At 46.9% G+C, this 24,704-nt stretch overlaps 2 protein-coding genes across 2 annotated transcripts in view; one reads left to right on the top strand and one right to left on the bottom strand.

The window, feature by feature from the left end:
- The window catches only part of LOC111144999 (retinol binding protein 3), a 10,601-nt gene extending 6,541 nt beyond the window's left edge, over positions 1-4,060 (top strand). The window contains exons 3-5 of the mRNA XM_022499632.1: positions 967-1,109; positions 2,542-2,879; positions 3,971-4,060. Coding sequence (XP_022355340.1) covers positions 967-1,109; positions 2,542-2,879; positions 3,971-4,060 — 571 coding nt within the window. The remainder of the gene's footprint in view (positions 1-966; positions 1,110-2,541; positions 2,880-3,970) is intronic.
- Positions 4,061-12,733: 8,673 nt separating this feature from the next.
- Positions 12,734-13,705, bottom strand: LOC111144683 (zinc finger protein 488). Its single transcript, XM_022499088.1, has one exon. It carries the CDS (start codon positions 13,694-13,696, stop codon positions 12,734-12,736), a length of 963 nt encoding a protein of 320 aa, XP_022354796.1. The 5' UTR covers positions 13,697-13,705.
- Positions 13,706-24,704: the final 10,999 nt, after the last annotated feature.

Below are 24,704 nucleotides of genomic sequence, written 5' to 3'. Positions count from 1 at the left end.
GTGTGTGTGTGTGTGTGTGTGTGTGTGTGTGTGTGTGTGTGTGTGTGTGTTTGTCTATGTCCAGAACTTGTGCTGGAGTGCTCCTGTCATACTCCTGAAGATTTTATCCTTCAAACACATATTGAACGTGCAGATGCTGCTCAGGCTAAGTCCCTTTATGATGAACTGTGAGACCACATTTGTAAAAGGAAGTGGCCCAGCCTACAGGTGTGCTTTGCTTAAAGACTCTTCCACCCAGAGGTTGGGGGAGGTTCAGATGCTGAGGTCACGGGCCCTAAACCCTGTCCTAAGCCCCGTCGGGCCATCCTAGACCATCAACCAGAAGAGACTCCTCACATATTACCAGCCCACATTTCTTGTTCACAAATAAGAAGACAGAGGCCGGAGTAGTTCACCCTGTGCATGTCCTAGGATAGGCACAGGCTCTCCCCTCCCCCACCCCATCGCCCCGCCCAATATAGTTCCACAGTTCTGAGCACTCCGCTACACTAAGTGCCCCATGAGGACACAACAACAAAAATGTCCAGTGGGTTTTGTGGAATTATGGAGAATACAGCTGGGGAAGGCTGCATCCTCACAGGCAGCAGGGGTGCAGGAGAGCCGTCCGAAATCAGTAAGTGGGGAAAATTTATCAAAAATTTTACAACTGCATGACTTGTCAGAGCCTTTAATATAATTTCTACAGTATATACCACATAATGTATTAATATTTGATCAGAAGGGGTAGTTATGGCATTCAATATTTTCTACACAAATTTGACCACAAAGTCTCCTATTCTCAAGACTTATATGCTGGGAAATACCAACTAAGGAATTCTGCAGGAGGAAGATGGGGCACTAGGATGGGGCACTGCGGCTGCCTGGTATTAGTGTCCTCCTCAAGGCAAAGATCCCAGGCTCTTCAAAGGGGAACTGAGGACCTCCCTGTGAACTCCTCCCTAGTGGTTCCTCCTTCCCTTCCCTCAGATTCAACATTGGCGGCCCCACTTCCTCCATCTCTGCCCTGTGCTCTTACTTCTTCGATGAAGGCCCTCCAATTCTGTTGGACAAAATCTACAGCCGGCCCAATGACTCTGTCAGTGAGCTCTGGACCCACTCCCGGCTCACAGGTATGTGTAAAAGATTTCCTTTTCCTGTTCTCATTCCAGAAGCTTCTGGAAAATCAGGGAAAGGAAAAATAGCTTGAGTTCAGGGGAAAGTAATAGTAAATGGGAATATAAAGTCCCTGCCCTATGCTGTGCACTTTTACAATGATCCTTAATCCCTGCAAAATGCTACCATTATATTTAATTTCTAGAGGAGAAAAAATGAGTCTTAACTGAGTTGAGTATCTCATCCAACATCACCCAGCTAGTAAGTGAAAGAGCCAGAACTTGAACACTGGTTTGTCTAAAACCAAAATGCCCTCCATTCTCACCACTACAAGCATCAGACTACAAAACAAATCCAAAACTAGAAGGATCCCCCTGCCCATCGCCAAACCCTAGATGGTGTCTAGCGCCCATCCTGCCCGAGCTCCCAGCAGAAGTTCAGAATACTTGCTTGAAGAAAGTTTGTGACTCTGGGCCCAGAGCAGTGGCCAGAGGAGCAAGTGCGGGCCCAGGGCTCTCACGGCTCCATTGTGGGTGACAGGCTCACTCTGACTCCCTTGCTCAGCATGACAAACCAAGGAACTTACACTCCCATCCAACAAGGGGCTGGGGGACCAACGGTGGGGGGTGCATATTACCAGAAAATCACCCCACAATTCTCACTGGTACACTTCCTTATCAAATGAGGATTTAAGGGGAGCTGCAAGACATATGTTCAAAAATACTGTAAAATGTAAATAAAAATTAGAACCAGGTGAATTGTAAATTCAAATAGACATTCAAAACCAAGAGGTACAAATGACTCCAATCTGCAGATCAGGAGGTCCTAGAATTGTGGAGTCTAACCTGGGACCTGCACACCACACTGAGCATTGAAACAGGGCTCATATGAACTGAGATGCGGAAAGTGGAAAGTGCACACAAGATTCGGAAGACTTTTTATGGAAAAATAAGGATGTAAAATATCTCAATAATTTTTGTGGATTACATTTTTGAGTTCTACTGAGTTAAATAAAACATTATTAGGATTCATTTCATCTGTTTCTTTTCACTTGTTTAAAGTGACTCCTAGAAAACTTAGAGTGACATCTGAGTCTCACATTTTGGCTCGTGTCACATTTCTATTCAGACATCGCTGTCCTAGAGAGTTGTTGCCCTGAATTTGCACGTTTGGCTCTTCCTGGATTCTGGAGTAAAAAGTGAGACTGGTCAGGTTGGGCATTCTCATTATTCATGAAGAGGAAGCACCTCCTTTTCCGGGGCACACATTCTCATCTCCATTTTACAGATGCAGAGCTGGGGCTCAGGAAGGAGTGATTTGCACGTGGACACGAGGCCACAAAACTAAATCCCAGGCCTTCCTCTCTGCTGGTCCAGACAGCATGGAGAAGGCAGGTGCCCCTGGGTGCTGACTGGTACTCGCCATCTTGAAGGACCTTCTATTTTCCAGGTGAACGCTACGGCTCCAAGAAGAACGTGGCCATTCTGACCAGCGCCCTGACGGCCGGTGCGGCGGAGGAATTTACCTACATCATGAAGAGGCTGGGCCGGGCACTCGTCATTGGGGAGGTGACCAGTGGCGGCTGCCAACCACCGCAAACCTACCACGTAGACGACACCCATCTCTACATCACCATCCCCACGGCCCGCTCAGTGGGGGCTGCCGATGGCAGCTCCTGGGAAGGGGTGGGCGTGGTGCCCCATGTGGCTGTTCCTGCTGAGGCAGCCCTCACCAGAGCCAAGGAGATGCTCCAGCACACTCTGCTGAGGGCTAGGAGGAGCCCCGGGGTGGGCGGGACTTCCGGGCCACAGACAAAGGGCTCTCCAGCTCGGGGTCCTGCCTGAGGTCCCGAAGGGCAGCAAAGAGGGCTGCTGAACTCTGGTAGAGTTAGAGCTGGAGGCACCCTTGGAGTTCATCCAGTGGTCTCTTCACCACTGCCAACATCTCTGTTTGGGCCTCTAGGGACAGGGACCTCACCCCTCAGAGGCAGCCCCCTCCATAGTAGTTATTTTGGGGAGGTGACGTCCAGGGGCACCCGCACCCCTGCTTCTTAATGGCCGACCCCTGGTCCAGAGCAGCTCCAACCAATAGAGTTACAACGCGAGCCGCAGGTACCAGCACATGCGCCACTCGTCATTTTCTAGTAGTAAAAAGAAACAGGTGATACTTATTTTCATAGTGTAATTTATTTAAACGACTATATCCACAGTAGTGTCATTTCGGCAGGATAAATATTATCATGAATGAGATGTTTTGCAGGGAGACTTTGAAAGCTGGTATGTAGTCTGCACTCACAGGGTATTCCCTTCCTCACACACATACACCCAGTCCTCGGGGGCTGCCTCCAGCTGGGGGATCCCCTGTGGGACAGCGCAGGCTCGCAGGCCAGGGACCACCCCCCCCACTTCCCCAGCACATTGTCCCCGCTCTGCTCTCCCTGCATCTGTACATTCCCCATGCTCTGGGATTGTTTCTGTCGCCATCATGCTTCTCCAGGGCCACGACCGTCCTACTCACGCCTTGCTCCTACTGCCCCCGACTTAGCAGAGCACCTGATGCCCAAAAAACACACATGAGTATCTGGCAGCAAGTCTGTTTTCCTCCAGATGGCAGCCCTTAGACACTTGAAGACAGGTCCAGTTTCACTTAGAATCCTCCCAGCCCAATTCTATATGGCAAGTCTCTCATCCGTTCACGTGTTCCTCCCATAGCCTTGTTCTCCAGCTTCTGCCAGGGACCAAAAAGTGAGCTCCAGTGCCATGCATAGTTGCAACCTGAGGGGAGAGTGGCCCTGGGTGGGAGTCTGGGTGCCTGCCCTTCTTGGCCTCGTGCAGCCTATCACTGTGCTGACTCCAGCAACCAAACGCACTCCTAACAGGAAGAGAAGCTGGCAGACCTCAAGACCTCTTCCAAGGCCAAGCAAGCTCCAGAAGGAGATGGGGAGCTTGGGGGTAACCTGGAGGAATAAGGCCCCTGGCTGGCCCTGGGATCCAAGCAGTCTTACTCTGCTGGGAATCACCAGGGACCCTAAAGTAAGACACTTCTACTACCTGCCCAAAGTCATGGTAGGGATGAAGCTGGAATAGTGGGGACATCCATAGCCCCCAGTTAGTCCTCTCAAAGCCTGGGCTCCAAGATGTCTAATGAGGATAAAGTCCTCGTGTCATCTGGGCTTGCTGTCTGGTGAGTCCAGCCTGGAGCTGCCATGGGTGACGTCCTCCAGGGCACTGAGCTGACTTCACTACACAACCATGAATTCATAGCCTCCTCCCCAGGTCCCAGAGAGCTGTGGAGTCTGAGCACACCCGTGGGTCACCACCAATATCTAGGGACATGGCCACCTGGAAAACCTTGAACCAACCCTGTCTAAATAGGAAAGCTCTGATGGAAGGCACTCCAGTTTCTCTTCCTTCTGCTAAATTCAAATAAGGTTAAGTGCATGACTGAACATTAGCAGGAGCATGGATACGGGGATCTCACCCTTTTCTTCATTAGACCTATTAATATCCGGGCAGATGTGTGACGCCCCTACATGCTTATATTCTAGGGGTTCTCTCTCCTCCCTCCTCCTTCCCACCCCTCCCCACACACGCTATCTGAGGACCACCTAAATCAAACAATGGTTCCTCTAGGTGGTAGAATCAGGAGTAATATTTTAATGTGTATGTCTTTATACTTTTCTTTTTTTCTTAAATCCTTATAATTAAGCATAGATCATAATTTTCAAATGTAGCAGTCATTATTCCAAAATTGAAATAAATAAAACAAATTACATCTTGAGTCACTAACCATGCCTTAGTGATCACTAGTAATTGCTTATTTTTTTCCATGGGTTTTCCTATGACATCATTTGGATTTCCTTGATTTACACAACTGACATTTATTGACAGTTGATTTTGTTTAAGGTGTCAGGCTAGGTGCTGGGGGTCTGCCAATGGCACACATCTCCATGGGTCTTAAATAGGGGAAGGGATGGGGTAGCTCCTAGGGTAGATGACATAAATAGTTCTCTTCCAAGCTTCACAGTGCATGGAAAACCATTTCTTTTAATGGAACACATCACGAATATGCATGTCATCCTTGCACAGGGGCCATGCTAATCTCTGTATCGTTGTGATTTGTGTGTATGTGCTGTCGAAGCGAGCACTGGACAACCATTCTTACCATTTCTGCAGGAGTCAGCTGACACTCAGTTAAGCTCAATAATTCACAGGAGGTCACACGGGTAGCACAATGGACACATGTCCTCCTTTAGGCCACCCAACATATGCACCCTCTTTGAATGTTCAGAGAATCGCTCCCCATATGAACCTGTGGGAAACAGACTCACTAATAGCAGTGAGGTGTTTGGGAGCCCAGGTTCCCAGGTTCAAGACAGGTTCCGTCTTGAACCTGTCCTGGGGGAAAGGCCAGGCCAGCCACTTCCTAGCTGTGTAACCCTGGCCAACTTGCTTCATTTCTCTGGGCCTCAGTTTTCTCATCTGTACAATGAGAGGCATAATAGCACCTTCGGGGCTATGAAGATGAAATGAACCAATCCAGGGTCCAGCCAATGCCATCTAACACCACTTCCCCACCATTAAGCTGGACACAGCAGAAGTTCACTTTCCCAGCTCCCTGGCCATCAGGGTATAGGTACAAGGTCTTTCCTGGGCCAATCAGAGAGGTTCCTATGCAGAGTATTCCATCAGTCTAAGCAAGTTGAATGTTTAAGCAAGGGAGAGCTGGGCAGCAGCTGTGGCCAGATGCCCAGTGTGCAGGGCAGCGGAGTTATATCCCCACTCAGCAGGAATGAGAGAAACGTTTTCCAGAGGCGGTGCCCTGCCTGACCATGGCTGAGGTCCTGCTGAGTAGTTCATTTTTCCTGCCCATTGTCCTCCCCGAGCCCTCAGCATGGCTCTCCAAAACTGGGTGCAGGCCAGGCTCCTCTCAAGACCTCTTTTTCTGCTTCCATCAACCACAGACTTTTTTTTTTTTTTTTTTTAACAACGAACTGCTCTGTCTGGTGAAGCTGGGCTAGGGGATAGGTGAGCTTTGAACCCACACCTGCCTGGCTCCAAAAACCCTGCTGTTTCTACCATATCATGAAGAGGCCCTGGGCCTGGTCTGGAAAGAGGGACTAAAGTGGGAGAAGTGGACCAAAAGGGTCCTGTTCAGACCAAAGAGAAAGCGTCAGTGCTCCTGAGCCGGTTTTCTTGCATTGTTACCCACTTGAAGACAGAAGACTCGAGAAATAGGAAAAGGAAAACAAAATCCCACTAGGTCTCTCTTCCAGTGGGAGAGCCATGTGAACCCCAGCTGCCTAGGAGCCTCTGCTCCAAAAGACTACGGGCCTCTTGAGCTCTTGATGTCCCAGTATGAGCTCATCACCTCTACCTTCTCTCACCTTGCTTGGCTAAGGCCTGCTCCTGTCCCCAAGACCCTGTCTTGTGCACAGCCACACCTCCCTCCTGAGATTAGGGCAGAGATCTGAGAACTAACCCAAACTGCCTGCTCTCTACCCCCACCCCCACTGTGTCCACACAGTCACCAGGATGATGAGTTGTCTGAGTTAATAGCACTCTGCCCTGGGCCCACCTGCCATTCCCTCTCCCTTGTTTTGGGGTCCTGGCTTGGTTCTTAAATCCCCACTGCAGACTCCTACCCCCATTTCTGTGGCACAGCCTGCAATCAGGGCTATAGCTCTGACATGAAACCTTCTCGGGTCTCCCCCTGCTTAAGAACTAACCCCCACCATGGCACCCACCGACCTGCAGTGAGAAGGGCTGGGCCAACCCGTCCTCCCCATTTCCCAAGGTAACCCCAGCCCACAGACAGGCTGGACCTTCACCGTCCAGATCCTTGCTGGAGACTTGTCTGAAGCCTCCAGTCCAGCAGGAGCCAGGGACCACACTGGAGCATCAGAGCGAAGGACCCCAGCCCTTTTTCCATCTTGCCCTCCTTCTTGCTATGTCTCTGCGTCTCCCCACACAGCCCAATACAGCCAATGGCCATGTTTGCATGTCAGTGAGGGCCTTGGTTATCCACACACCTTTATTTATCTTTTTATTGTGTCACGTTCGTCACCATACAGCACATCATTAGTTTTTGATGTAATTAGTGTTCCATGATTCATTGTTTGCATATAACACCTTTAATGCAATGAGAGGACATGGCTCAGAAAAAAACACTTGTGGGCCAAGAAACCTGCCTAGGAGATCCCCACTGGAGGGCGCCCATCTCTTGCCTCCTCGGTCCTATAGGATAAGCCGCCACCTGGCCTGAGGACCTCCTTTGCTGATGAGGACAGCTGGCAGTGAAAATAGCTTGCTAATCCAAGCAGCTTAGAATCACAAGGGTATCAGAGGCCCCTGGCTTCCTGTCTCCCTCCCCCAGGAAAATACAAGACAACCAGGGAAGAAAATGTTAAATTTAAGGAACCCCAACCCTCCTCCCAGAATGTACTGCCTCCCAACCTCCATTCAAAATTGGTTTCTGGAAATTCTCTCCTGGGAAGTGGCACAAATCAAAACACTGTGAAGAATAATTTATTTTGAAAAACCAAACATTTTTCTATGGGATTTATCTCTTACAATATGATATTTAGTCCTTTCTCATGACTTCTACTACAAAAAACAAAAACAAAGCTATGCAATTAACCAAGGTATATAAAACCCTCTCTGAAGATAAGTGGACTGCTGGGGAGGCACTCTGCCTCCAGGGGGCGCCAGCACCTTTCAAGAAAAGGGAGGATGTCTGGTTCACCTTAGAACAACTAGTGAGTGTCAACAGGAGGTTCTTTTCTTCTGCTCAGAAGAATAGGGCGGTTTGTGTGAGGTTAGCAGGACTGCGCCCAGCACCCAGCCTCTTCCAAGTCTGGAGACATAAGTCAGGGGTCTCCAGCTGGCCGTTCCTCTCCCTCCCCATCACCACCACCACAGATGTGCTTCCTTAAGTCCATGTTATTCTGGCCATCAGCTTTCAAAAACCAACTGAATCACTAATTTCACATATAGTACTTATTTCTAGCCTTTCTTGAGGCCTGCATTCATCCTGGCACTGAAGAGCTTTCCTTCACCCAGGACACAGGAATTCTAGGTGTCAGACCCACCCTCCCGCTTCTTCCCTCCCCTTCCCTAAGCCCAGGGGACTTCACTCATGTTCATTAATCTAATTATAGAGTCATTTGAGTAGGATACCCTGTCTTTACAATCTAAGATTCAGGAACTGGCCAGAAGTTGAAATCTAGGATCCCAGCCTTGTTAAGGTTTTACTTCTCCAGATAAAAGCAGGGAGGTATAAAGCAGATTTTGGTTACAACTGAGAACTAAAATCAACCTGAATTCAGAATTCCTCATTAGCACATTTTGTGTTGATTCTTAACTGAATGGCTGCTTCTTGGGAGATTAAGATACACATTGCCATTGTCCCAACCACTAGAAGGTATTTTCCCTCACCTCTTCCAAGAAATTAGCCAAGCCTTTCTGTTCATTGACTCTGTGGTTTCTGTGTGACATCACTAATGACAACATGGCCAGAAAAGAGCCAAGACCCAAGATCCTGGAAGAGGGGAGGAGTCTGAACACATTGGAAGACAGGGACAAAGATACCAGTGCCCCATGGGGAGACCATGTGACACTCAGGGAGGCCGCCATCCTAGGTGGGGCACATTGGGGGAACTTTCTGTGAACTTGAAAGACAGGGGAGGAATTTGAAAATGACGAACTGCATATCTTACCAGAACCACAGGATTGGGATGCAAAGCAGTTTAAATTAGATATAGAGAATTTAAGGAATGTTGTCATTCTTACTCCAGACTTAAAGAAGAAAGTTCTCATCTGCTGATGTGATGTTTTGTGGCAACATCACCAGCCAACTCTTAACTGGTATGGAAGGTGGCAGAGGGAGCTTAAACAAAGTCATGATTCAGAGTGACTACTCTGGAAGGGCAGGAGAGAATAAGGGATGAGACAGGATTTGACTGCTAAAGGGACTTTGGGCCCAGCCTAGTGACAAGTAGGAGCTGCCACATTCATAAACTGTAAGTCATCATTTCCACAAGTCATTTTGGAGTTTGTCAATTTCAATGGCTGCAAAGCAACTTGCGTGTCCATTACTTTTTATTAAAACAGACTGCATCTTATAAAGTTGGGGGAAAATGTTCCGTTATGTTTCTTCATAACTTATTTGGTTAGCTTTAATATTTTTCAAAATGCCTCCCTTGCTTTAAAATGATGGGGTCACTGTTAGTAGTAATTCTGCGTGTGGCTATAACCAATGTGCTTAGAGGCATGCGGGCAGGTCACAGAAGATGCCCAGGCTGACGTTTCAGGGGTACCAGCCTTGACCTCCCCACTGCTTACCCTGCCTCACTTTGCAGGTCTGCTCATCAGTGGACCTCAGTGCTCACTGCTATAAAGTGAGAAGATGCAGGAGAGCTCTAGAGTCCCTTTCTATTCCAAATTTCGATTCTGCTTTAGTGTAGTGCACTTGTGCCTTTCAACGTGATTTCACAGAAATATGGACCAATCCAATAAGCCAGAAGAGGACAGCAGTGCCCATAATCTGACAGTTGTCAAAACATTTATGAGCAGCTGACTCCAGGTTTGTCAAGGGTGAGACTGGAATCAGGCATCTCATTCATTAATCCATTCATTCATTCATTCATTCATTCAACAAATGTCTGTTGAACATCTACTACGTTCCTACATTGTTCTTCCTGCTGCAGATACAAAAGTGAAAAAAGCCAAAAATCCCTCATAGAGCTTATGTTCCAGTAATGGGAGAGACACTGTAAATAAGACAAATTGGTAAACTCATGTAGCATACAAGATAATAGAAAAGTGTTCAAGGAAAGGGTGATAGGAAATGTGGGCATGTATGCAGGGTGCAAGGTGAAATTTTAGAAGGGGTTAGTATCTGACCTTTAATCCTATTTGTAAACCATCCATGATGCCATGTAACCACATGCTGAGCAGACGCATGGCAGGCTGGGAAGGATGTGAGCTCAGAACTCGGTGGTCCTGGGACTGTATTCTTGCACCATTTCTCCTGAACCTATGATCTTAGAAGAGACGCTTAACCTCTTGGAGCTTAGTTTCTTCTGCAGTAATATGGGAATTAAAGACCTACCTCCCACGTGTGTCATGCAGATTCAATGATGTATGTCCCTGTATCATGGGGAGCCTCAGGTTCACACTCCAGGGGGTGCCCTTTTCTTACCCACATGGGATGGCAGAGGAAGGAGGCTCCCTGAAGCTTCAGCCCCCTTCTGTGGGGAAAGGAACCATCCTACAGAGCGTCCCTTGTCTCTCTCAGGGAAGGGAGCCTGCAAGAATGGAGGTGCTCCGTTGGTGCCAGCAGGAAGCACCGCTGGCTCCTTCCAGATGTGGAGGCTCCTTCAGGAGGTCCTCTCCTCTCCTCCAGACCACCCTTCCCCCTGCAGCCAGAGGATTCCCCAAAGTGCCTCTCAGAGCCAGCAGTCCTGTGCTCTGGGCCAAACTCCTGTCCTTGGAGGCCTTCCTCCATCTCCATCTCACTCGGTTCTCACACAGACCTTGTAGCATCCTAGAGCATCTGTAGCTATGGTGCCCCCCCCCACCCTATCCACCGCCCTCCATCTAAACCTCCAGCACCTGCTGAACTTCCACGATCTGCTCTTGCCCCCACTCCTCAGGAGCCTCTGGGAGCCCCGCCCTCCCCTCCCACAAGTCTGGTGTGGGCCTGCTCCCATGTGCCCGGCACCCCACACAGACCTCTGTTCGGCATATGTCACGCCATACGCTAGGTTGCAGACCCTGAACAAGGACCATGGGCCGAATTCAGGTGTCTCCCCCGGGGACTGGCACCGACCAAGACACAGCAGGGGTGCCTGGGGAGATCAATAAATGAGTGAATAAATGGCTGGTTCTGGGTGGAGAATAGAGGGCTGTGTGGGTGGAAGGGGAGGGGAGAGAGAGTCAAGGGGATGGGGGTCGGGTGGGCCAGGTGGGAAGAGCTGCTGCCTGCACCAGGTGGGCACATGGAAAGAGAGAGAAAAGGTCAGGTTTGGGGGCTGTGTGGGTGGATCACTGGCCGCTGAGATGCCCCAGCAGCAGTTTCCCAACCACAGCCTGAGCTCTGCACGGGTGGCCCCACCAGAGGGTTGAAAATTGCAGATCAAATGAACATGTCCTCAAAGCAAAGTGGAAACCAGTCAAAAGAACTCACTGACTCAAAAGAACTCCCAGCTGATGGCCTTACACTCAGACTGGCCTGAGTTACATCAGAGTTTAGGACCTGAGGTTTACAAGGACAAAGGCAGATAAACAACAGTTACTGAGAGAAACACAATATGCAGTAGGTTCTGGTAGCCAGAGCTTTCTTAATTCCCACAAGGTTTTAAGCCTAAACTGTTGTACATGATCACTTCCTGAGAGCTAAGGGGTGTGTGGGTCTGAATTCACATATTTAGAATGTGAAGAACCATGGAGCGAGTGTTGGTTGAATTACTGGTCCCAATTCTTCATGCCCCTTCGGTAGGATTTCACATCTGCCCCCTCATCATGGCTTCACTGTGGGCAGCACGCACATATCACCCATTTACTTTGGGCCTGGCCATTGACTTGCTTTGGCTGAGAGGATATATGTAGAAGTAACCCAAGGGACGCCAGGATGGCTCAGACAATGGTCAAACGTCTGACTCTTGGTTTCGGCTCAGGTCTTGATCTCAGGGTCTTGAGATCCAGTCCCATGTCCGCCTCCATGCTGAGCACGGAACCTGTTTAAGATCCTATCTCTCTGCCCTGCCCTCCATACTCTTGAATTCTTTCTCTCTCTAAAAAAAAAAAAAAAAAGGAAAAAGTGACTCAAGCAGAGACTTGAAGTGTGCTTCTGTATTTGGATTTTCCTTCTTGGGTTCTTGGCATAAACATGAGAGAAGTATTACCTGAGAAGCCCATCAGTACTAGAGTAAAACATATGAACTTAGAGATGATTTGTGACCTGGAGCCAAGCCTAGCCAAGACCAACTCAACCCTGCCAACCCATAGACCCTCAAGTGAGAAATAAATGCTTTAAGTTGTTTGCCAATGAGATTTTGTTATTTAACAACAGCTGACCGATCTGGACGATAATAAATATCATTTACTTAGTGATCACACTGCGCCAAGTGTCACGCAAGCTATTTCCACACACCTTCCCACATAACTCTGACAACATCCCTAAGACACAGGTGTTCACCCTCCGCATTTACAGATAAGAATACTGGGGCTTTAACTCGGTTAAAGCAATGTGTCCAAGGTCAGGGCTAATATGTGAAAGCTTTGAATCCAGGTTTGTCTGCCTCCAAAGCCCAAACTTGCCTCCACATTGGAACAAACAGAAAGGTGACAGGAACAGGACCTCCATGTTGTGCCTCACAGTCCCGATGCCCCAGGTTTACAAAGCATATCATTTTATTGCATGACTTTATTTCGATCAAAACACATCAGAGCTGAGGATTCTCTTTTTCAAGGACTTCTCTTTTTCAAATGACGACCAAGCTATTCGTCTACAAACTCCAATGCAGATGGTCCTGCTGACAAGTCTGACCAGCCTTTCCAAAGGAAACACCCGTGAGCCATCTCCGGTTCCTTGCCAAAGCTTAGAAGATGCCCCTACAGGTTTGCTCCATGGATACTGGCTAACTGTGAGAAGTCATGTGCCGAGACAGGTGGTGGCGCTCCCGGAAGTATTCATGGCAAATGGGACATGTGAGGGCCTCTTCTCTCAGCTTCTTAGAATGTAGGTCAGGCCTTGCGTGCTCCTTTTTGTGGTGGGACCGCATGTGAAAGACCAGGTCAGAGGTCAGGCGAAAGGACAGGTTGCACTTTGCGCACCAGTTCTGGGTGGACAGGCCCAGGGATGTGAACGTGGGTGGCAGCAGAGCCCAAGAGGCAGAGGAGGAGGACGATGAGGGCATGGGCATCTGGCCCATGGCATGCTTTCGCCACAGTGTGGGGGCACCCACTAAAGCACTACAGACAGGAGCATTTTGTGGCAACATTTGCAGGTGCCAGAAATCACCCACCAAAAACTTAGAATTTGAAACTTGACCCCAACAAGGGACATCTACCGTGTTGATGAGTCCCAACAGCTCCCCAAGGACGTCTGCCGGTCCGCGTGCCTGGAATATAGAGGATGGCCCTGGTCTCCCTGTGGGACACCTGGCTGGTTTGCTGAAGGCACTTCTCTGTTCCCCTCGGGCTCCGCTGGGCCACAGGCTGCCAACTGGATCCCTGGGGATATCCTGGGTCAGCTGCTGGGGACCACACTGGCCTGTGGGATTATCATGCTCCTTCTCCTTGGCCTGCGCACCCACCAGCCTCTTTTTGAGCCGAGGCACCTCCATGAAGGCGCTCTGCCCCTGTTCCCAGCATACCTTCTGCGACGTTGGCCTTCCCAGTCTGAGTCTGCCTGGGGTGGCTGATGGCACCAGCTCAGCACAGGCCTCATGCTGACCCCCACTGCCTGGGGCAGCCTCAGAGTCCAGGTGGTTGGTTTTCTCCAGCAGCACTGGCTTGCAATCCTTGCCCTGGTCGGCTTCACTAAGCCACCCTCTGTTTTCAGCTGAAGAGCTCCACACAGCACCCTTCCCCGCAGCCATGCTCACCAGCAGGGTGTGAGCCGGCTGACGAAGGTGGAGGCCGCAACAGCTGTCAGTCTTCAGGGGTGCTGGTGTTCTGGAGGGCTTGGCCCAGGGAGGAGCCCTGAGACTGGAGAGCTCCCCTTGGCTACGCCAGCCACGCTTGGACCACAGGACTCTGCACAGAGAGGAAGCGACAGCAGTGAGCCATGCCCGCTTCACCTTTGTCGTGCGCACCCAAAGAAGCCTGATTGCTGCTGATGCAGCCGCTCACCCTGACTCAGAGCACTGTGCCGCCTGCTTTCCCCTCCAGGGCTCCCTCAGGGGGGAAGGACCCCACCACCGGCCCTGCCCCCCAGGGACCGGGCTCAGCACTGCCCCGCACCTGCCAGCATCCAGGCAGCCGCTGCTGTGTTCGCACAGAGCACAAGGTGTCAACCACCGGGCAGTTCTGACCCAGCTGACAAATCTAACGTATTTACACCCTGATTTATGAAAAGCTTTCAATTTTTTAGAGCAGTCTTGCTGCTCAGTGTGTCCATTTTCCTTCCACACCATCAGACGTGGCAGGACACTGAGCACCTGGGAATGGAGCTCCTGCAGCACACGTGGCCAGAGGGTAAAGGCTGAACAATAAAATGCCCAGTCATGCCGGTGTGGGTTTGGGCCCTGATCCCACTCTTGGGGGACAGCCACCTCTTCTCCCCCTGGCTCTGGTCCTGGAGCAAGCGTGGGTCTACCCCGTATCCACTCGCCAGAGTGCCCACACTTGGTTCTCCTCAGACATTAATCCATTTCCTTCTCCTCTACTCACCTTTCAGCTGTCCTCTTGGGCAAGTCTGCTGGGCCTACTCAGGCAGACCAGCCTCCACTTTGCCCTGGAGGTGCTAAGGCTTGGAGGAAAGTCATTCATGGCCATGAGGACGAGAGAGGACCATCAGCCCTGCTGGGGAGGCTTTCCTCCCTGTCCTTCCCTAATCAACTCCACAGCCAGTTCTTGAAGCTAGAACACCCTTCTTCAAGCATCCCCCCCACTGGTGAGCAGCACTGGCTGAACTAGACTCACATGCACACACACACACACACACACACACACTCAAAGACACATACACTCAGAAAAACAAACACATATATGCACATACATACACTCACCTGTACACACTCAGACATACACATACACTCACACACACACACACACACATACACTTGTGCTTATATCGTCATACACACACACACACACACACACACACACACACACACATACACACATTCCCCCCAATCCATCTCTCTTTCTCCCCCCAGATATGCCTCGGACAGCCCTCCAGGTGACAATTTAGAATGACATGATATCTTTCCCAAGCCTGGACAGGCACCCATGCTACTGTCCTCCCATGTCCACCCATGCTACAGCGGGCTGGGCTGCACCCCGCACCCCTCTGCATACAGGCCCACTGGGCTGCCTTCTCAGCTTGGGCAACCTCAGCCAACCGCAGCCGCGTAGACCCAATCATCAGAAATGCCCAGAGTGCCCTGAGCCACAGACGTGACAACTCTGCTTTCAGCATTCAGATTCGAAACATGGGATCTTACTGTGGAATGAAATATTTACTGCCAGAGATGCTTCATCACGTAAACATAGCAGTGACTGTTTGTTGAGTATGTAGGTGAACACATGCCAGAGACACCAGAGGCTTCATACGCCTTATTGCATGGCATTTTCACCGTAACCACATGAGGGAAGCTGCATGGTTCAACCCAAGTGCATTCATCTCCAACCTGCCAAATGCCACATTGCTGAGTGCAGTGCTGCCTTCCAACTTCCTGAGATCACTGTGGGTCTGAATTCTGTCAATCACTGTATTAGATATCCATCTAATTTCATGCTCCATCAATTTTATTATCCAAATCTTAATAATAATAATGGGACCAATAGGAGGAGGAGAAAGAAAAGAAGATAATATAAAATAATAATAATAATGACAATATTGAGGAGCAGAAGAAGAAGAAAAGGAGGAGACAAGGGTACTGAACTGGCTGGGGACCTTTGGCATGACCAAGCTCCCTGAGGGTCACCTCTCTCTCATGCATCAGCTTTGCTGGGCTAAGGTTACTCAGCTAAGTACAAACCACGTCCTACAACACTGGCTGAGGCTCCATCTGACCAGTCCACTCTGTGACATTGCCAGATAGAAGCTTCTCAAAGAGGAAAATGATGTGTGTCTGACGTGGCCTGTCCCCAGTGAGCCTGTGCCAGCTCCTGATGCTCATCTCTTCCTGTCAAATGGCTCACAGGCCCTTGCCCAGGGTCAATATCGAACCCTGGGTCTCATCCAGCTCCAGGATTCACGCACCTCTCCTGTGATCCACCTCCCAGATGACCTGTACAGAGGCATGATGTCATCTCTGGGGTCACATCATGCCCTGACTGTGAGTTCTGGGTCAGAAGATCACATGCACAGTGGCTCGTGCTGCCTTGCTGCTTCTTCCTTCTTCCTATGTGGACCTTCCAATGCCCTTTGCAACTGGAGGATGGTTCTCTGCCAGACGTTCAAGTGAATCTATGCAGCCCTTGTTCTCCCTGCTCCCATGCAATAGTAAGGGACCCTTTGCTGTCCCTCCACTCTCCTCAATAGCCTCAGTTCATTCTGTGCTCTCACCCCCTGACACGATCTGCTCGTCCTCATCAGTCTGTTGTGTGTGTCTTGAGAAGGGTTCTCTTGTCTTCCTTGGATTTTTTTCAGTCTGAGCTTAGCAAGAAACCCCCTGAGCCACACTGACATCGTTCAGTACCCCACCATGGTCTTCCTATTGAAAGGACCTCATTTTGATCCCAGACTCTCCAACATTTCTGAGCCCTTAGATCATGGGTTTATAAGTGATCTTCTTTGAAACCTTCTGAATCTGAGCTCCCCAAATTGACATGGTGTCTGACTATATCCATCCTTCCCTACCATACAGGATACTTCTCTCTCAGGCTTCAACCTTCCTGGGCCACCAGTGAGGATTCCACTGATGAACACAAGAAGGGCTACATTCTTGGGAGATGAAGCTTCACCCACTTCACAGTGTTACAAGCACATGTGTCCTTGTTTATTACCCATTTCCAGGGCACCGAGTGCAGACTCTGATCATTCTTTCACCTGGTCACATTCCGTTCATGCTATGCCCAGGCCATCCCATGATCATCAAGCCACATATCACACAGAGGATAAATGCATGGGCTCTCACATCAGATGCTGCGACCAAACTCAACTCTGCTCTTACCAACCCGGTGACCACAGGCAAGGTGTTGATCCTCTCTCTGCCTATCTTCTCAACTAAAAAAGGCACTTTTTAAAAAAGGATCACCTTGGGGCCTACTTCATCAGGTGGTTGGTAAATATTAGATCGATTAAGGTATCGGAAGTGCTAAAGAGTCTGGTTCAATAAATGTTAGGTAGCATTAATTTATTCATTATTATCACACTAGTGCAAAGGGTAAGAGTCAAGTTCCTGGCTGCCTTTCCTCTCCTCATGTGCTCCCAGGAGCCAGTGCACAGTAGTGACCAGTGCACAGTGAACCAGTGCACAATGAGTGACCAAATGGCCTGCCTGTTTTCCTCCTTCCCCCTTCTTTCATGTAAGAAAGAACTTTTAGCAAACAACTGGATGACCTCCTTTTCCTGAGGTATCTGGAGGTACTCTCCAACTTCGGTCAGCTGACTGTCTTCAAGCCTTTCCAAGCTGCATCTCACTTAAAAACTGGATCTTATTCAGTGATACCATTTACACCACCAACTATGTCTTCCTCTGCCTGCCTTCCTCTTTAGCTAAAACAAACAAGAGCAGATAATATCTCCTGTGCTCTAATCCTTTGGTTTCCCTAGACCTTGGAGATGCTTCTCAGACCATTCTGGAAGGTGCCAGAGAATAATTATCTATCCACCTCTTCTACATATGGATTGTGACGTCCTGGGTTTTCCTGAACAGGAAATACACATGCATACTCCTAGCTCTGGAACCCTGAGAAAATTAAAAACTGGGGAGCTATCCAGGCTTTCCTGGAGGCTGGCTGACGATGCCACAGAGCTGGGAGAGAAGAGATCTTTCCAGCCAATCCCTACAGGCTCTACGTCCAGCTCTGCCTATACCCCTTCAGCAACAATGCCTGCTGTGTTCCAGCAAAACCAAATGCAGAATTCCCAGAATGTAGCCAGTCACTAGGCCCATAATATGTTCAACTGGAGTCCTAACACAGCTTGGCCATGTAGACCAATGCCAATGACAACCTTTTGTTGTCATAGACTTTGGAGAAAGTCTATGGCTTGTATATCAAACTGTTCATCCAGACTTTACCTGATGCCAATAATAGCATCATCATCTACTAGAAAGGAGAGATACAGTCTACCAAAAGAAGGAAATGAAATTCAAAAGCATTGCAGCTCAACACAAAACCTTGGGAAAAAATCTTTTTATTGTAATTATCTCTTTTTTTAAAAAATGAATGTTTAAAACAAGTAAATAAAACTTTATTTTTTTATTATGTTATGTTAGTCATCATACAGTATTACCTATTTTAAAGAAAAGTTGTCACTCCCTGGGTTTCTGAAAAATAAATCTGCTAAGCAAAGCAGACATGATGGATTTAAATCATTTGCAAAAGCATCCCTTCCATCCCACCTCTCCAGAGTTCTGATACATTGGAAGTCCACAGTACAATGACTTAAAAGTCAATTTGACTCTTCAGCGCAGAAAACAACCCCCTGAATCAAAGTTCCATGCATATACTTAAGAATTTGTCCAATGTTCTTTGATTTAAAATGAAAAAATTCTTTCAATAAATACACTGCAATCCTCTTCCATCATGCTTCATTTTTGTTTGTGTGATTTATGTAAGGTCACATTTCCTTTCCCATAACAACTGAAAAGTCAAAGAAACTGAAATATCATTAAAATCATAATAAACCAAAAGGTAAAATTATTTTTAAAAAACCTGTGTTAGGTGGTAATTAATAGCTTTAAAAACAAACAAGCATATATATATATATATATATATATATAGTGCATGTGTGTGTTTGAACATACAGCTATATGTCGTAAAAATAACATAAAACAATGAAATCACATCTCTCCGACAAAATCACATTTTTAACAAGAAGAAAAACATTGCTTTAATATAAAATACTTCTACTTTATTCTCCCCAAATGAATCAGGTTTGTTTTTCTAGATTTCTTCACTTAGTATATGCCTAAGACAATCTTTGATATTAAGATGAGGATATTTTCAACTGTGGTCCTACCTAATGTACACAAAAACATTAATCTTAAATGCCACAATAATTGCTATAAAATGCCTGTCTGACTCACCATAATTATGGAACTTAAATTCTGCATATCAGCAGCACTGACAATTATCTATTTTAGAAACATACAGTTAATTTCATATTTTAACTCTCAATGGTTTCACATGAAAAGCCCTGTCATCTCTATTGTCTTCCCACAAGTAAGCTCTGAATTCCACCCATTCCCTCCCTATCAACCTGGCCTTACACAATTTCCAAGGAAGGATGGTGTGGGCCCCAATGTCCCCTCAATGTTTCTGCATGATTTAGCTTCCTGGTATGCTGTCTGTGCCTATTACTACAGGCAAATGTCAAGAAAACGATTCATTCAATGCCTTGTCTCTAAAACCAACTATTTTCTTCCAGCTCACCCTAAACCTCAGATATTTATAACTAGATCATTTATGTATTTTTCCCAAAACAGGCGCTGAATGCCCAAATCTTTGGATAGAGTCTGTTGGAGAAAGGATCTGGAACAGAGGCACCATTATTACCCTAGTGCCCAGCGCAAGCTCCAACTGAGTATAACAGAGCAACCCAGGATGAGAGGATGGGTGGATGGATAAATGGATGAATGTAAAGAACTGCAGCCTCAAAAGTCATCCTAGGAGAAAAAAAAAAAAAAAAAATCAAAAGGCAAAATTCCTGGGGCGGTGGTGGGGGGGCGGGTGGCGAAGGGAAAGACCAAGAGAGAGAAATTAAAAGAGAAGGGGTAGGACAGGGAAAGTAGGTAATGAAGAAGAGAAAGACAAGAAAAAGTGAGATAGACGACGGAGAAAAACAGGAAGAGACAAGGAGACAAAAGACAGAGGCAGAAGGCAGGGACTGGGGGGCACGGGGAGAAAAAAGGGGGGGCGCGGTGAAGGGCGCTGGCGCCGAGGGGAAGAAAGAACCGGGCAGTCGAGGGCAGAACTGCTCACTATGCCCTGGGGAAAGGCCAGCAGAAGTGGGATGAAACGCACCCCCCACGTCCACTCGCCGCCCGTCCCGGGGGCAGGACTGCGCGTCTCACCTCGGCTCTTCCGCGGCGCTGGGCGCTGGAGAGGCGCTGGCAGCCGCGACCGCTTCCAGGTCAGGCAGCACCACACGCGAGTGGGAACCTGGCGCGCGAACCCCGGGGGCCGGCCGGACCCCGCCCTCCCGGACTGCTCCCGCCTCCGGGGCGGGGCCTCGGGCAGCCCACCCCCACGGCCCCTTCCGGGAGGGGCCTGCGAGTCGACGCAACCCACTCAGAGGGGAGCAGCTTGCAGGCCTCCTGCGCTCTGCACGGCAAACCTCGATCCGCCTCCAGGGATCTCGGCGTCCGCCCACGCCTCGCAGCAGCGGGCCTGAGGGGGAGCGTCCCGATGCGGGCCACCGCACCGAGTGCCTTGGGAGGTGGCGCCTAGGCCACGGCGGAGCCGCCCCTGCCGCTGCTCACCCGCCCTAGACGCCGCGACTTCTCCGTGGGGCCCGGGGTCCCAGGCTGCGGCCCGGGGGGGTTAGTGCGGGCTCCCCGCCACCCCCACTCCCGGCGTCCGGGCAATTCTTCCTCCTGCCCGCTGAGCCGCGGAGCCCACTGCATCTCTGCATCGCCGCGAGAATCTCCCAAATTTCGGTGGAACTGTCCCTCTGCTTCGGGGACTCCTCAGCGGGGAGATGGCAGCACTGGGCCAGACCACGGTGAGTTCTGCGACCTCACAGAAAGCAAAGGTGTCAGGGAACTTAAGTACCCACGGAGGTGGGACGGACCGTTGGGCGGCGGAAGGGAAGGGCTTCTGAGGGGGGACATTCATGACAGGACTCAAATGAGCTCGTAGTGACAGGTGAGAAGAGATGGGAGAAGTGTGTCAGGTCACCAGAATAGTTGCAATGGCAGCCAGACGTGAGGGTCCCATTGTTGGAGCGCAGAGGGAGTGCAGAGCAGATTAGACTGAGGAAAGGAGATCCTTGACGGACTGGAAGAGAAAACAGCCCTGAGTCCCTGCTCCTTCCTTCCTTCAGTCACTCAGTCAGCGTTCTGGATGCCCGTGGAGGGCAGGGGATGCAGGGACAGAAGGGGACAGGTTCAGTGCTTTTCCCCAGGTTTTGAAGCATCTATTACACGAATAAGATTGTCAAAAAAGAAAAAAATGTTTTACGGTAAATCTTGGGGGGGAAGGGAAGCTGAATCAGGACATACATTAGAAGATCCACAAAGCAAAATTTTCTTTTGGTGAATCTGGAAATGAGACATCAAATCCCTAATGTGAGTATTTATATAGCTTTAGTGAAAGAGAAGCTTAGAGGAAAATTTGTGGCCAAAGATGGTTATGTTATGGGGAAAAAATGGTGAAAAATAAATGAGTTGATAATTAACCTAAAAGTATTTGAAAAAGAATGCTAAAATGAGACCCAAAGAAAATGAAAGGGAGAATATTTTAGAGAAAAAATAAACTAAAACAAAGCCAAAAGTTACTTGAAAAGATTATTACTATAGATAATATTCTAATGAAATTGATTGTAAAATAAGACAGTGCCTCTCAATGATGATGATGATGATGATTATAACCTCCCCCAGGAGCTTTTTAAATTTTTTTTTTCCTTATAGACCCCCATGAAATCTTAGTACCAAGAATTTACTGTATATTTCTTTATGTACTGTGCTTTGTAATTAAAAACCATAAGAAATATTTTCACCCTCTTGGGGAAATATGCTCCTTGTTGTGAATGCATAGGCTAAGGAAAGATACGAGTAATATTAGCAATTAAAAAGATATACTACAGATAGAGCTGAAATAGAAAACTCAAACATATTCTGAACAACTTTATGCCAATATATGGAAACAAATGTCCAAATTCCTAGGGAAAAAAAGGTACCTAAATGACTGATAAAAGAAATACAAGCACAAAATAAGCCAGTGTGTTCGTCTGCTCAGACTGCCATAACAAAGTACCACAAAAAGAGTTCCTCCTCTTATGAAACCAGACCTATAGGATGAGAGCCAATTTCTAATGACCTCCTTTAACCTGATTCACCTCTTCATAGTATAGAGTATACTATGTGACTGTAATGTGACATTATATATTAGATATATAATTAAATATTAGTCACATTAAATATTAGAGCTTCATAATATGAATTGAGGTTGGGGAACACAAATCAAGAATATATGATATATATAATATATAATAATATATAATGTCCAGGAAACATTAAATAAATGATACCAGTAGTTTAAAAAATTCTCACAAAGAAAGCACCAGACACAGATGATATTATACCAAATATACATGGAGCAGATTGTTAGGATCACATTGAAAGTATTTCCAAGATCTTGAAAAGAAAGGTAAAAACACAATAAGCACATTTTCTGAGGCTATTATTACCTAACAAACGAGTTAGGACAGCACAAAAATGGGAAATTACAGATCAGCCTCTGATTACATAGATTAAAAAAAATTCTAAACTAATATTAAACTCAATCAAGCAGTATTTACAGAAATCATGGCCAACTTGGGTTTATTTGTAAAATATTAAAATTGGTTTTATACACATTAATGTAGTTAATCATATTAATAAATTACTGGAAAAATTAAATTCATCACAAACGGTCAGAAAAAGAACTTAGATAACTCATTAATGATTTGTAGCAGACTAAGAAGAGTAGTGAAACTGCCTAATTTGTTAGAAGATGTCCACCAAAAGAAGTATTCTTTCTAAAATCAAGAATGCCTCTATCACATCTTTCAGTCAACATGTCATTGGAGAACTAGTCAGCACCATGTTTTTTGTTTTTTATAGAAACCCAAATGGCTCTACAGATATATTTTAGAATACAAGAGTTTAGCAAGTTAGATGAATAATCAATAAGTTAATAAATGTGTCCACAACACCAATTAACAGTTTAAAAACTATTTTTTAAAATGCCATTTATAATAGCATCTATATGTATATGTATGTAAATATATGTGTATATATGTATGCATGTACATAAGCAGACATATATTGGTATATATACAGTATAGAAAAGGCATGTGGCTAAATAGTTTAAGATCTTTATAGGGAAGTTTATATGAAAGCATTAAAAAGGACCAAACAAACAGAGCTATTGCCTTGTTCACAAATAAGTGAGGCTAGATGACAATTTCAAATCCTTTCAAAGGTATCTATATATTTAATGTTATTGTAATCAAATATTAAGAGGGTTTGGGGGAGTGGAGTATTGATGATCTGATTCTAAGATTTACATGAAAGAACAAGTGGCTATAAGAAAAATAAGGTAGATGATTTATATTGCCCCTGCTAGGACTTGCTGTAGACCTCTGTATGCTAGATTAGTAACCGATGCCCTATGTGTATCATATTTGGCCAGGCTGTCTTCTGATAACAACCCCCCAATCTGATCATCTTAAAGGCACAAATATTTTTTACCCATATTTCTCACTCTCCCACATAGACACAACCACCTCAGATTCCCAGGAGGGCACTGCCATTGGGATTGCTGTTGGGTCCACCTGAATCATATCTAGATTCTTAAAGTGTCTGTCCAGAAGTGGCACATGTACTTCTGTTAACATTTCACTGGTGGAATCAAGTCCAAGTCTGTCCTGAATGTGGTAGGGAAGCACAGTCCTTCTCTATGAGAGGAAGGGACAGCAAGGAAAAATAATACAAACATCCACACTATAATAATTGAGATAGTGTGGTATTCACACTATCAATATAAACCAGTAGATGGATGCACAGAATGGATAAGAGAGCACAGATCCACATCCATACCTGCATGGGACTTACAACACATCAGAGGTGACATGCAAATCATTCAGAAGAAAATAGAACAGTCAACAAATCGAAAAGGATGGTATTGAGACATACATATGAGAAAACATGAAGTTAGATCCCTGGCACAAATCACACTTAACTAATTAATTACTGTTGGATTTAAAACCTTCAGTGTGAAGTAAAATCTTTAAAACTTTTAAGATAAAGTGTGTCTCACTTTAACAGAAAAAAAATCACTTAATTACAATACAAAATCCTGAAAATCTTAAAAGTGAAAAATAAGCTACAGGCCAAAAGAAAATACCTGCAACAACTGATAAAGGATTTGTATCCAAAATGTATAAGGAATCAGTATAAAAAGTATGAATACCTGAATCAGAGAAGGTACAGTAAGAACAAGCATTTCATAAACAAAGAAAAATGAATGACCCAAAATCTCTTGAGCAGAAAAACAGTTCCATCAGGAATTATGGAAATGCAAATTAAGACCACAGTGAGATGTCTAATCAATAGATAAGCATGAAAAATTGTGACAATACCAAGTGCCATGAAGGATGTGAAACAAAGCTACTACGCTAATGACAGATGCATACCAATCTTATCAATTCCAGAATACCATTTAAGATATTACCAAAGGCAAGGGAAGCAAGGGCAAAAATGAACTATTGGGACTTCATCAAGATCAAAAGCTTTTGCACAGCAAAGGAAACAGTCAACAAAACCAAAAGACAAATGCACAGTGGGAGAAGATATCCGCAAAGGATGTATCAGATAAAGGGCTAGTATCCAAAATCTGTAAAGAACTTATCAAACTTAACACCCAAAGAACAAATACTCCAATCAAGAAATGAGCAGAGGGGGCACCTGGGTGGCTCAGTGGGTTAAGCCTCTGCCTTCAGCTCAGGTCCTGATCCCAGGGTCCTGGGATCAAGCCCCGCATCGGGCTCTCTGCTCAGCAGGGAGC

Source organism: Enhydra lutris, unplaced genomic scaffold, assembly GCF_002288905.1.
Source record: "Enhydra lutris kenyoni isolate GAN:26980312 unplaced genomic scaffold, ASM228890v2 scaffoldscaffold12, whole genome shotgun sequence".
Classification (NCBI taxonomy): Eukaryota; Metazoa; Chordata; class Mammalia; order Carnivora; family Mustelidae; genus Enhydra; species Enhydra lutris.
The sequence above is the reverse complement of the archived record's forward strand: the minus strand, read 5'-3'. Positions and strand labels throughout refer to the sequence as shown.

Excerpts from the sequence above, each read along its gene's own strand:
- LOC111144683 (XM_022499088.1), bottom strand. The coding sequence starts at position 13,696 with ATGGCTGCGGGGAAGGGTGCTGTGTGGAGCTCTTCAGCTGAAAACAGA.